General features: G+C 31.8%; 1 protein-coding gene and 1 pseudogene across 1 annotated transcript; one reads left to right on the plus strand and one right to left on the minus strand.

The window, feature by feature from the left end:
• Nucleotides 1-1,889: 1,889 nt before the first annotated feature.
• LOC129321306 (uncharacterized) lies at nt 1,890-5,164 on the minus strand. Its single transcript, XM_054967026.1, has 7 exons — nt 5,101-5,164; nt 4,311-4,802; nt 4,056-4,208; nt 3,749-3,829; nt 3,332-3,379; nt 2,778-3,205; nt 1,890-2,636 (listed from the first exon to the last, which is right to left on the minus strand). The coding sequence occupies exons 1-7, from the start codon at nt 5,129-5,131 to the stop codon at nt 2,019-2,021; spliced, it is 1,851 nt and encodes a 616-aa protein (XP_054823001.1). The 5' UTR covers nt 5,132-5,164; the 3' UTR covers nt 1,890-2,018.
• Nucleotides 5,165-12,664: 7,500 nt separating this feature from the next.
• LOC129322618 (sugar transport protein 10-like) lies at nt 12,665-14,530 on the plus strand (annotated as a pseudogene).
• The last annotated feature ends 318 nt before the right edge of the window (nt 14,531-14,848 follow it).

A 14,848-nucleotide genomic window follows, 5' to 3' on the forward strand; every position in this document is an offset into this window, starting at 1 on the left:
TTCACTAATACCCATATAAGTTTCAAGTATTTAAATAACTACATGCAAACTCATTATCAAATTATAAATTTGCAAGTTAATTTTCAAATCAATCACTTCTATATTAGCATACTTCTCACAAGGACTAATGAAATTTTTAAAAATGCAAAATCAAATAAAAGTAAAGCTTCTTTTGACAAGGCATTATGTCAAACACCTTTCATTCATTAGTTGTTCAAGCTCAAACTAAGCTTTTTCCTCTTTGATTTAATTTTCCACAATTCTCTAATGTATAAAATGAACATTCAGCTTCCTAAGTTCCTTCTCATCATTAGACAAATCAATCTTTACTTAAAAAAAATTAAATCATCATTTTCTACATCTCATATAGCAATACTAAACCAGAATTTCCACTTAATATTTAAAATTTTCTCTTCTCTAAAACAATATGTACAGCAGCAAACGCACATTAAAATTCTATAATTTCACGCCACCTCATTTTCTTCTTTTTCTCTTTTCTTTTCCTTTTCTTTACGGTCACAAAATTCCATTTTAGATCCAACTTCTTCCTCTTTTACACCTATATATATTCGGCAACGTACAGCTACAAAGAAGACAGATTTTTCAGCATTCAACTCCATTCTTCCACCCATTCACGTGCACAATAGAACCAACAAATGAAAGAGTTCAAAACTCCTTACCTCAAGTAGCTGACAGTGCATCCACAGGGAAGAAGAAAAACGAAACTTACAGCTGAACAGGGGAAGAAGAAGACAGTAATAATTCAGTCTCTAACCCACGAGTTAGTCCTCCCACAGCACCAGACCAACTCTTCCTTTGCTCCCCACGCACGAACGAAAAGAATAACGGAGGTAGAAGAAGATATGACAGCACCGACAGTGAAGAAAAAAGAAACAGAGACCAACGGTGAAGTGAAGGACCAAGGACCCACGACGTTGCAGCTAGCAATGGAGGATTACGGCATTCACACCACCGTCGACCGCTGGAAATGAGAAGAAGAGACGAAGATGCAGATGAGATGGAGATTAGAACCGCACACCCAAGTTCCAGAATTTTCCCCCTTTACTCTGCACCACCGAAACTGAAACAAGGGAGAAGAGAGAGAGAAATCTAATCTTGTGAGGGAGGGTATTTTGGTGATTTCAGAGCGTTGAGAAAAATAAAATCCCATTTATTTGCATCAGGCGATTCATACTTACTCACTCCGGTCCCATTTATAAGTTCAATTTTAGAAGGTGCATTTGGTCTCATTTATAAGTCACGATGCGTCTTTTTAGGTAATATTTGAGAGGTATTTCCAAAATTACACTTCATGAGAGAGAAAAAGTAACAGGACATTATTTTTTAGATTTGTTATATAGGGGCATGTTTGAAATTTTACTTACTTTTATTCCTTGTACTTTTATTGTATTGGTATTGATGAGGTTGGTAGAAATGACTTATAAATAGGACCGGGGGAGTAACACTCTACCAACACTTCCTATTATTATAATTGTTTCTAATAAAATATGTTCTAAATAAATTATTATAGATTTTTTATTACTAATTATTTATTTATTTATTTTATTTATTATTTTTTTCAGGATTATCACAGAATGCATGCATGGTGGATTCTCTCAATTACATATGAAATTTATTATGTCCACGATGATCATCAACTGTAACTACTTTTAAACTAATTAGTTTGGCATCATAAGATCACACATATATATATATGAGACATATATCCCAACTTATGCCCTTAGTTAGGGTAAAAATAAAAGAAAATTAATTAGTTTAAATTCAAGAGGAAATTTTTTTTATTCAATAGAAAATTTATACATTTCACACAAAAAAGAGAGAAAGAAAATACATGTGGAAATATGTAATGTCTGTGTATTTTACAAAGTTTTCATAAATTTGGAAGGTTGGAAATATGTAATATCTATATAATACTAAGAAAAATTTAAAAAATTTGAAGGGGTATTAGCCTTTGCTGGTCCCCTTCCTCCTAGACAATAAGACATATACACACACATTCAAGGCCATTTCTCTACCTTCTTGTTGAAAATGCCACGACCATAAGTAGAAGAAATTATTTCGACAAGAAGAGGGAATTGTAATAACACAAAGAGGGTCACCGGAACACTAGCAAGCATAATAACTGGAAGAAATGCCCCTGCACGTGATGACTGATGTTGCAACATGATGATTATGGTTGTAGAAAAGGCCATCATCATAGTTGCAATGGAGAGAAAAAGTGTAGAAAGGCCTATGATCAGTTTTGTAGGCAAGGAGTAAAGGAAGTCTTCTTCTGTATAGCGTGACGTAAGGATTCCTAAAAATGTAAGCACAGAAGTAGTAGACGCAAACAATGACAATGCATCTGAAATTAAAAAAACCTTGAACAACTTTTCTTTCAGAAACATTGGGTACCCAGAATTTTGATCATTCCCTCCTGGAACTGTAAAAGCTGCCGCAAACATGATGGTGACGATCAGAGCACCCACAACTGAGCATGAAGATGCAGTATCTTTCATCCATTTCTCCCCTTCATTCCTCAGTTCTTTGTGGTTTATCTTGAAATATTCCACTGGAGTCAACCCCTCATTATTTTGAAATAACCTATTTCCAGGATCCATCACACTCTCTACTTCCTATGTTAAGAAAAAAAAAAAAGCAAGATAAAAGTTTGAATCAATTGTAGCTATTCAAAATATTTGTTACATCTTTTTCCCAAATAATATATCCTCGCACGCACGCACACAAAAGCATTTAATTATATTTAAACTTATAACCTTGAACCACTGCAATTCTCTTTGCATTTGTAAAGCGGCACCAGATATGCGGTTGAGTTGTGAAGCAGGAGCCAACATGGCTGCCACATGGAACAAGGTATTGCTGTTGGGAAAAATGAGTGATGATGCTGCATTCCTAAATCGAAACCCATGGATGAGGTTGAAAATCTCAGCTTGACGATATGAAATGGCAGTGAAGAAAATGTGGCCCTCTGGATGAGGAAAAGTGACCAACGAGATGAGTTCTGGGTTTGATTTGACAACTCGTAACAAAAACTCAGCTTTCCCTTCCCTAGCTGCAACATTGATTGCTTCTGCAATCTTGTTCTTTTTATTGAGATCTAGAAATTTTAGATTCTCGCAAACTAGGTTTAAAATTTCAGTTGCTTGTGCATGTTGCAACTTCATCTTGTAGATTTCCTTCATTCCTGGACAATAGGTCACCCATCAGATATATGATATATCCAACTTAATGTCAGTCGATTTTAATCATGTGAAGTAACAAAACTAATAAAAGTATCCAATTGAAGTTTTGGGGAACTTAGCATGCATACCTGAAAAGTTATAGATGTGGGAGATGAGAAACTGCAATAGATTTAACCCTATTGAGATGGAATAATTTGTTAGTCCAATCATTCGACAGGATTACACGTGCAAACAAATAACTTGTTTTGTGTGTGTGTGTGTGTGTGTGTACGTCTATCTCTTTTTCTTAGGTCATAACGACGTTCGACTTAAGTGCCAAACATTTAGCATCTTATACATAGCTTGAGCTTAAGGACTTTTCAAGTTTTCATTATGTTGACATTGAGCTACTTAGCTTGTACAAATTTTACATGCTGACAAACCTGATTTTCATGCATGAAATATGATAAACAAAATAAAGAATTTACATCTTTTAGTCTTTATTTTATTAGATTTGTCATATTACTTGATTTCATCCTCTAATCAAGGGATAGAGAATATTGTACCTTGGGCTTTGTTACTCTCGCTTTCGTTTTTCATATCTACAAAGGAATGCTCAGTGGTAGTGGTTGATGGTGTCTTGGTATCTTCCACCAAAAATGTGATCAAAGAAATGGAGAAAGGTAAGCTTCTTCAAATAATATTTAGGAAAATTTCTGAAGCAATCATCTTGAATGAATATATATATATATATATATATATAACACAATAGTTAAAATACGTTGAGCTTCACTATCATTACTCTCATCATCATAATTCAGCAGTTTGGCCAGCAAATAAGTAAAGGCAGTAGAAACATGGGCATGTACTAACAGTGATAAAGCCATCTCTTCCAGAACCCAAGTTGACTTGTGTTGAGAGAAGATTGAGGAAGGAAGAACACGATTCGGACAATCGCTGCCATCGGCTTGGCGTCAGGAGCGAAAAGCAGCTCTGGGCATCGACGAAGCAAATCCAACGCAATATCTATTCACATGGCACAATTGAGATGGAATATATGGCAAAACAACAGGAATACAAAATGTTATGATAACTCTCTAGAATATGTTGCAGGTTAAGTTATGTTACCAAGATTTCCTGAGAAAAAACATTGTGTGAGAAGGGTAGGACCCGGAAGGCCATTTTCTGGTTTTAAGACTCGCAAAGGAGTGAGAGAATAGAGATAGCGTCCCATCTGGCTGTGGCCATTACGAAAAGCCGATGCGACAGGAAGCCATGGATTGCCTATTGCAAGTACATTGCTATTTTTCTGGATCAAGCATGCTGCAGTTGGAATGAGTCCGCTATGCATTGCAGCTGTTATAAGTGGAGTATGGCCAAGAGCATCGGGTATTTCAAGATACTCAGATGGCACTAATCTCACCAACTCCTCCACGATGCCCACACGGCCGAACTTTGCGGCCACATGAAGAGCTGTTTCGCCAGTTTTAGCAGAGAGTTCCGCGTTCAAGCAACCAGGATGGGCATCAATGAATACTTTTGCAGCCAACCAGTTGTTGTCACATATTGCCTTGTACAGTATAGCCATCTCTAAGCCTTCTTCTACCTCTCTTCTCATCTCTGAAATTCATTTAGAATTGTGCTCATGTTAGGAATGGGGATCAAAATGAGAAATGGGCAAAAAGTGGTGGAAGGACATCACATGTTAACTTAAAAATTTAAATAATTAATTAAGTTGTGGATCCTTTCTCTTTACTATATATCAATTATTAAATATAATTTTATCTAATATAAGACTTCACGTATCAGTTCAAATCCATTCACATTTACATAACTTAACCATACAAAACTCAAACTATCTAATTATACATTTCTTCCAAACAAATTCAACAAACACTAATTAATTAGTTGCGCTTACCAGTACCACCTGTTGCAGCTGCTTGCTCCATGTTTCACACACTACGTACGTCAATGCATTGTTGCTTCTTTAAATCTGCAGCTATCACGCACATATGGCATGTATATTTATAGCATTTCGTTTATTTCTTACGTCCAATCTAAAGCAAAGAATCAGGTGCTTCATTTCCTTTAAATGGAATGCAGCCTCATGAAAACAAAAAAGGAAGAAGCGATGGAACAAAAGCATCAGCATTTGGACCTGTATTATCACTGACATTATACCGTAGATGGCTTGGTACATGCTCACCAAGAAATTTGGGAGAATGACAGTTGAGTCATACATAAGAGAAAAAATTAATGTCATCAACAAAATTTTCCATAGAATAAGATGCAAATAATATAATAATCAAACTAATTATAAATTTAGAGGTTTCAATTATAAATAAAACATTTAAATTATAAATATAACTCTTAGTATATGTAATTGAGATTTTTTTTATTTAATTTATAACTGTTTGAATTGTTATTTATAACTAGCTAGTTTTTCAAAAACTTTTAATGCAGACATGACTGTTATAATTAATTTAATATTCTACATTTTTTTGGATGAAAAATCTTTTAGATTTTACTATATATCATTCGTCTAAGAAATTGACTCTCTCTTAGCGCGATTAAAACACTCCCATTCATTGTCTCCATAAATCACTGGCCAATAAGTTGGCTGGTTAAGAATGAAAAGAAAATTAATTAAATAAATAAAGTAGTATCTAAATTTATTTATGTTGGATAAGTTGGCTATAGGTAGTTTGGGCTTTGGTCAGCTCTACTCTAACTAGGAGCATAAACAAACAGTCAAAATAAATAATGATAAGAAGTTGCAAAAAATATATATATATATATATATACACACACACTCTCTCTCTCTCTCTCTCTACTCTTTTGCATATACTTTTATTTATATGGATATAGAATTTTTGAGATCAGAGGCCTGAGCCATATTAGTATTAGTGTATATAAATATCAATAAAATTCATATCCGACACATTAACATAGTATTTATTTATATCTGTGTGGTTTATTTCTTAATGATTTAATTAATTAGGATAATAGATAATTGGGGGATTAATTAAAGATCCACGCTTCTTGGGGCCTGAAGGAAAGCACCGGCCGATGGAGGCGCTTTTCCTTTAATAAAAGCGTAAATTGTAATCTCAAGCAGACAAGAACAAGAAGTGTTTTTACTTTAATAAAAGCATGAGAAGAAAAAGAGATCGATGTAGAGCTGGAAAGTTCCCTCTGGAGGAAGAATAGCAATTGAAAACCAGAAATGAAAACTTAATTAGGACTTCGAATGGTCAAAATATCAATGAAGAACCCATATTCTTATTTGACATAAATTCTACTCCCTCCGTTAAAAATATAAGATATTTTTTAAAGAAGTTAAATTTTAAAAAATATAAGAAATTTTTAATCTTTCAAAGTGTAATCATTACCTTTTTTTTTTCAAAAGTACCCTTATTGATAATGACTTTATATTTATTATAAGGTATTTAATAGGAGTAAATATAAAAAGATAAGGTTAATTTAAAAATAAGTAACTACTTTATTAGAATGTGAGATTCTATTAAAAATACCTTAAATTTTTAAACGGAAGGAGTAAGAGCAAACAGAATACCCATTCTTATGTAAAAGAAATATTCCCTCCATCTCAATTTTGTAAGATATCTTTTTGGTAAAATTATGCAAATCAATCAAATTCATTAAATACATTTTATATTTTCTTTTTTTCAAATACATTTTTTATAAAAAAATATGATTTTATATTTTTAAAGAAATCAAAATAGAGGTGAATTGGGTTATTAAAAATTTGAATAATAAATAATTTCGCATAATGATAAAGAGATAGGAGTTACAATGATTCCACAAGAGTTAATTGAAAGAGGAGAGATAATTTCAAGCAGAGAGAGAGATACAATATTAGGATTTATATTGGTTTACCTAATCCACTTGCCTCCCCAATACTCACGCTTGGGAGTTTTAGTATATATCTTTCAAGATTCTCAGAGGCTCTTAGATGCCTTAGTATAACCCAAGCACTAATGTATCCACTTAATTTCTTGAACTTAAGTAAAATTACTTAGTGTATACAAAAAACAGATCAATATAATCACCCAAGTAATCAATTACAGAATAACTTTCTCCCTCCAATGAATTTGTAACTAATGAAGTACTCCCTCCAATTATATGTGTGTATTCGTGTAGAGAAAAAATTGTATCATACAATTTTAAAAAAAAGTAGACTACAATGCCTTATATGAATCAACATAAATATATATTAATTATTTTTTATTAATATAAATTATAAGAAATAATTTAAAAAATGTGCAGTAAATACTTATTAAAATAAATAATTTTATTTATAAAAAAAATGTAAGTTAAAAGTGATAACTTCTTTAATAATTAAAAATGGAAGGAGTACAGGGATAATGAATGTAGCAACAGAGACTTGCTGCGAATATCGAATGCTTAAGCACGTATGCTTCCTTTTCATACAAGAGTTGCATTTATAGCCAGCGCAAACTAATAAAATATCCGTTAAGACTCATTTAATAATTAGTCGTTGCTCTTGAATTCTGATAATTGTAACTTGTAAGAGGTGCAATGAAATCATCATTCTTCTCATGTCTGCAACCAGTGGCAGACGCAGGTGCAGTGGGGGCACATCTTGAGAATATTTATAAAGAGGAGGTGGAATTTTTAAAAATGTGCCCCCATTACGTTAATAATTTTAAATTCACAAGACTCAAATTAAAATATATTTAAGTTCAGAAAAATTTAAATCTTTTATATTTTTACCTAAATTCAATATATTTTAAATTTTAAGTACATTATATTTAAATTTAGATTATTTTTATAAAAATATTATTTTAATTTTTCTTTTTTAAGGTTATTTTACAAAATTAAATATTTATTATATATATTAAATTATTTTTTATTATTTAAATTTTAAATAACTATGCCCCCATTAGCTCAGTTTCCTACGTCCATTGCTGTCTACAGCAGCAGGGGCTTCGCCAGAAAAGATGGACAAGATATGTACTTTCGGACATATTGGAAAAGCATAAATGGTTACTTTTTATTAAATAGCATTTAATGCTTTGACATATTTTCGTTGAAGGGAATGTCGGCAGTAATGCCACAATACGAGTGATATCAGCGTAAAACTTATAAGTTTAAAGGACTTGCTTCCTGAAGTAATCGAATCGTACTGGTGTTTAAATATATTGTTTGGAAACAAATACTAGTAGTGATTGGATAGTATAGGAATTCTCATTGATAGATAATATATATGCTTGAAGAAACAACCATTCTAGTATACTTAACTCAGTTTTGAAAACTTAACACATAAATATCGGTAGTAACAAGACAGTATGGATATTCCATTACAAAACTTAGGAAATAACATGTTGAATATGAGTATCAGCCAATAGTACCAGTAATAATTTGGAAAATAAACAAAGAGTACTGATAGTAATTCCGTAGTATCCTTATTGATCCAAAAACTCTTAAAAGCAAGACTGTTAAACTACAAATTTAAATAAACTCGTGACAAGGATGTAAACTCATATTATAAACTCAAATCGGAAGCTTATAATGGTTTACCTTTGTTAACTATATAGCCATTAAAATATAACTATAATTTAATTTAAACATATTAAAAGTATAAATCATTGAAATTAAACTCATCTACATTGATAAATTATGATATATAAGACATAAAAATTTTAAAATAGTAGAACTTATTTTTGATATTTTTGTTTTCTTTTTTATTAATATTAATTTTTGCATTTTAAGTTTTTTTTTCCTTTGAACTAGGCTTTATAACTTTTATAAACTGAATTCTTCATAATATATACTTAACTCGCTCAATTTTAAAAAAAATTAACGAGCTTAATAAGTTTGATCAAGCTTGCATCTAGTCTAAGTTTATAAATTAATTGACATAATTTTATAAGTTAAAAATATAAAAACAATAAACTTAGAGATAAGCTTGTGAATTTAATTGAATTTGTATCTTGTCTGAATTTATAAGTAAGTTAACACGATTTTATAAATTAAAAATACAAAAATATTAAACTTGTAGAGTTAACTCGAGAGTTTGATAACTATACTTGAAAGCATTAGTAAAACAGGGGACATAAATATTATTACCGGTATAATCTTTTAGAAAATGAACAACAATACAAGTATTAATATATTAATTCCGATATTAATCAAAATAAATGAGAACTTGTTTAAATACTTCAATACCGCTAACTAATAGTTTCAGTATAAAATATTTGAGGACTTTTAGGTTTTACAATATCAGTAGTAACAAGAGAATATCGGTATAACTAGCTAGAATCTTTGAATATCTTAAGTTGTGGAACTGGTTTAGTTATTAAAACTTAGTTTTGATACTAAGAGAAGTATTGAAATTTTCTAAGTTAAAACCACAATATCGATAGTGAAATGAGAATACCGGTAATCTCAAGTATTTTTGAAAGCATTAATTGGGATATTAAAAGAGCAGTACTGGTACTATATGTATAACAGAAAAAGTTTTGAAACATTTGCTTGGAAAATCGATAAGCACAAATATATCTTATCTTTTATTGAGAATTTAATCTCTTAAAAAACAAAATCTTCTCTATCTTTGTTATAACAGAAACCAGGGTTTAACGAATGTGAAACATTAAATACAAAAATAAAATATAATCAGTGAAGGTAATATTGAAATAATTATAATTAATTAAATTTTACTTTTCTTAAAATATCTTATATTTTAGAATATTAAATTACCTTTAAAAATATCTTATAAACTGAAATGGAGGGAGTATCATTTTCTTAAAATATGTTTCAAAGCTCCAAAAGCTCAATTGGAAGTGAACAATAGTTAAATTATACAATAGTACTAAAAAGCCAGTTGTTAATTAGTAATACACACACACATATGAAATCCCATGTCTAATTTATAACGAGTTCTTTGCAAAAACTAGAAGTTGTAAATTTCAAAGTTGCAGTTAATTAAAATAGTGACGAACCTGACGTTCAGGATCATTTAACCCGATTGAATTGGAACATCAAAAGCGGAGAAGAATGCAGAGGCGCAAGGGCCCCCCAAATTTCACTATTGCTTTCTAACTTTTTTTAATTTTTATTTATAAAAAATGTGAAAATTCATTTTAGTCCCCATATTCTAGAATATTTTAAATTTTGCTCCTTGTCTGATTCGTCACTTCTAAAGGTTCAATTTAAAATAAGCAAAAAGGTTGAGTTGTAAATTTTAAAAAAGTCCGGTTGTTAATATATAAAAATCCCATATTTAGAGACATTTTGATTTGAAGCTAGCCATTGCAATCTTGAAATTTTTGTCCATTAAGAAACTCTTCCAACAAGTTTTCAAATTAGCACAATCCTACCAGCTAACTATGTATTCATAGTCTATGAATTGTTTCAAGTTCTAGCATACAGTAGTTGTTACTTAGAGCCCCTTTTATTATGATAAAAATTATTTTAGACTATAAAGTATACATTTAATCTTTTAATTTTACATAATATTTTATTGTGGTTTCTTAATTTTATAAAATATTTTTTAGTCCTATAACCCTAATGCGTTAATTTCATCAATGAAAAATTACTTTATTAATTAACTTTTAAATATTGATAAAATAATTATAAATATTAACATATTAAGTTTAATTTTTTAAAAAATAACAATGATTAGCAATGGATCTAGGTTGATGTGAAGGTGGACAAATGCCTTCACTCAACTTGATAAAATTTACAAGTATGCATTGTAACTTTTGAAAATTTGCACACACTATTCAATAATTTTGAATCTACTAACCCCAAAATAAAACATATTTGAGTTCTAAAAAATTTAAGCCTTTAATATTTCACTTAAATCTAATATATTTTAAATCTTAACTTTTTTTAGTCAAAATTTTAAACTCTCAAGTTGTTATAAAATTTAAATTTACATTATTATTTTTTGGTAATATAAATTTATATTATCTTTTATAGTATTTTAATTTTAATTTTATATTTTATATTTTTATGCTCCATTTATTCAAATTTTGCGTCCTTGACAATAATTGACACAAAAAGTAATCATTTAAAATTGATAATATTAGGCCTACAAGATTAGAAAAATACTCCCTCCGTTAAAAAATATAAGAAATTTTTTGAAGAGTTGGATATTAAAAAATATATGACATTTTTAGTCTTTCGATGTGTAATTATTGCTTTTTTTTAAAGTATCCCTATTGATAAATAACTTTATATTTATTGTAAGGAGTTTAATAGGGGTAAACATGGAAAGATGATGTTAGTTTAAAAGTAAGTAACTATTTTATTGTGAGTGAGATTCAATTAAAAATGTTTATATTTTTTAACGGAAAGAGTACTTTATGAAACTCAGAAATATAACTAAAACTTTATGTAGAGTTAAAAGATTAACAATGCACTTAAAAAGATATAACTTTTATTATTTAAAATTAGTTGGGTTTTATTAAATTAGCTGTGTGTAATTACTTCACAAAAGTTTCATTACAAAATTTTTATACTTACTTTTGTTTTTGAATAACATTATAAATAATTAAAAACTGAAAGCACTGTTAATTTTGACATTTTACAATTTTTTATGTATTTTCCTTTTTATTCAATAAATAATTAATGTATCTAATATTGATGTTCTAGTAATATTATATCTAATAGAAATTTTTTTGTTACAAGTAAATACTTATAATTTTCTTAGCCTATAAGAAAGTTCAAATTTTATTTTTCACCTCTAAAAAAATCTGCAAGAGCTACGTGAATATAGCAAATATTTTCCCCAAATTGCTCAATGTTTTTAACGGTTTAACATTTTTTATCCTTTATTGAAGGAAATGATGATACTTGTTTTGACACAAGTATATGAATGAAAGATTGAACATCTTTTTCATATTATTATTTATTTATTTCATTTATTTGTTTATCTGTCAGCTTCTTAAATAAATGGTAGTAGAAAATCATGTAAATGGCAATAGCAAACAATGATTCTTTCTTAACACACGTGTAGGCGGACAAGATATTGTGTTGCTTTTCCTAATTATTTAAGGTCGTTGTTACTTGTCTCTCTGTTGAGCAGCCAGCACTTGAACCTCATTACTTTGTTGGAATTTGGCTGAAATAATTTGTTAGTTAATAATTAGGAAAAGTCATACATTCCGAGAAAAAAAAAATTCGAAAACAACTAGCTGCTCATAGGACACAATATGTGTTTTATATAAAATATATCCATGCGACAGTACTGTAACAACGAAATCGGGCAAAAAAGATTCCAAATTTAGGATATTGTGATTGTATGACAGACCTCAAAAAGCACAATGTCGTTGTGAAAACCTCCTAGACTTGTCATATTTGTCATCGTCTCAAAACCTATATAACTCATCACGAACTTATCATTTAGCAAGTCTGGTGTGCACAACAAAGGCAAATAATTAAAAGGATCTAAAGAGTTGAAAGACAATATCCATACATCACCAGATATTTTAAAGATGGCTGGAGGAGGAGCTTATGTTCATCATATAAATCAAGGAATTATTATGAGGGCAAAGTCACAACTTACGTATTGGTCTCTTGCTTCGTGGCTGCCATGGGAGGTCTTCTCTTTGGTTACGACCTTGGGATCACCGGAGGTGTAACTTCCATGGACCCATTCTTGCTCAAGTTCTTCCCTTCTGTGTACAAACAAGTCAAGGATGGATTAAAAGGCCATAAGTGCACGTACTGCAAATACAACAATGAGCTCCTTACATTGTTCACCTCATCTCTATACCTCGCAGCATTGATAGCCTCTCTCTTTGCCTCTAACACCACAAGAATTCTGGGCCGTAAAACCTCCATGTTTCTTGGAGGATTGTTCTTCCTTGTCGGTGCCTTGTTGAATGGTTTTGCCATAAACGTTCACATGCTCATCGTTGGCCGTCTGTTGCTAGGTTTTGGCGTGGGATATTGTAATCAAGTAAGTAATAAACTCTTAGCGTGTGATTTTTTTTTCCCCCCTGATACTCCTTTATTTGTTGTTCAAGGATTAATTAACTAACCACATTCAATTTTGTTTTATATGTCAACAGTCTGTTCCGGTGTATTTATCTGAAATCGCTCCGCCAAATATCAGAGGCGCATTGAACATGGGATTCCAGATGATGATAACAATAGGCATTTTGATAGCCAATTTTATCAACTATTTAACTGCTGAGCATGAACATGGATGGAGAATTTCTTTAGGTGTAGGAGGAGCACCGGCTCTTCTGTTGTGTGTTGCGTCTCTTTTCTTGGGTGACACGCCAAACTCCATGATCGAAAGAGGAGAATATGGTCAAGCTAAGATTATATTGCAGAAGATTCGTGGAACCCAGAAGGTGGACGACGAGTTTCAAGATCTCATCGACTTGATTGAAGTGGCTAGGCAGGTGGTACATCCTTGGAAAACCATCACACAACATAATATAGACCTCAACTCATACTCTGCTCTCTCATTCCATGCTTCCAACAACTCACAGGCATCAACGTCATCATGTTTTACGCGCCTCTCCTTTTCCAGACTCTCGGTTTCGGCGGCGATGCTTCTCTCATGTCCGCCGTTATCACCGGCAGCGTCAATGTCATCGCCACCATTATTTCTATTTTCTCCGTGGACAAGTTTGGAAGAAGGATCTTATTCCTTGAAGGTGGCATTCAAATGTTTCTTTGTCAGGTATCGTACACACACACACACACACAACCAAGTCTCTTATATATAACCTTCAAGGTCAACTAGCTCTTATACATTGCCATGAATTGCTTCTAGATTTCTGTGGGGCTCATGATAGCTTTGAAGTTTGGAGTTAAAGGAGAAGGGTCGTTCAGCAAAGGTGAAGCTGACCTGCTTTTGTTCATCATATGCTTGTTCGTTGCAGCGTATGCTTGGTCTTGGGGACCTTTGGGATGGTTGGTGCCGAGTGAAATATGTCCTCTTGAGGTTCGATCTGCGGGACAAGCTATAAATGTTGCAGTGAACATGTTTTTTCACATTCGCCATAGCTCAAGTCTTTCTTTCCATGCTTTGCCACTTTAAGTTCGGTCTGTTCTTCATCTTTGCTGGACTTGTCACCGTAATGACAATTTCGTGGCTTTGCTTCTCCCGGAGACAAGAGTGCATGTGCCGAACGAATGTACGAGTCGGGGGCACACACTGGTTTTGGAGAAGGTTTGTTCCTGAAGATGTTGTTGCCAGTGATAGTGGCCACATCACAAGCCTAGTCCTTAAAATATGTGAATTGAATGATGAGAGGCGAAGAAGTGATGAGAATAATATAAAAAGTCAATCCTATTTGAGATTGGACTCATTCTTCGCAGCCTGCACGTTTTATACTTTGTAGATTAAGCTTCATTAATCTGCAAGTCCAATTAGTGAGGTATTGGAGAGGAAGATCAGAGATGATGGTTGCTCGGCTATGCAAGGAATATTACTGGTTGGGCCTGAGAAATGTTGGGAAGCGAGATTTTGAAGGATTGAACTAGAAGTAGATTCTGCAACAACATTGAGTCAGATCAAAAGCGAATGGAAAGTAAATAAGAATCACCACCAATACTTCAGATCAGCAACTTAGCGTAATTATTAAACCACCTTCAGAGTGTTTAGCCATCATGAGCTACGATTTTAGATCGATACAGATCTGCTGACGACGGTTACTTTA

The sequence above is a fragment of the Prosopis cineraria genome, unplaced genomic scaffold (genome assembly GCF_029017545.1).
Source record: "Prosopis cineraria cultivar Desert tree isolate PC_DT_omini unplaced genomic scaffold, ASM2901754v1 PC10, whole genome shotgun sequence".
Classification (NCBI taxonomy): domain Eukaryota; kingdom Viridiplantae; phylum Streptophyta; class Magnoliopsida; order Fabales; family Fabaceae; genus Prosopis; species Prosopis cineraria.

Bases quoted from the DNA above. Each gene is read 5' to 3' on its own strand.
- LOC129321306 (XM_054967026.1), bottom strand. From the start codon at position 5,131: ATGGAGCAAGCAGCTGCAACAGGTGGTACTG. The intron at 4,803-5,100 runs GTAAGCGCAACT...AATGAATTTCAG, and splicing joins AGCTGCAACAGGTGGTACTG to AGATGAGAAGAGAGGTAGAA. The intron at 2,637-2,777 runs GTTATAAGTTTA...TTCTTAACATAG, and splicing joins GAGAATTGCAGTGGTTCAAG to GAAGTAGAGAGTGTGATGGA.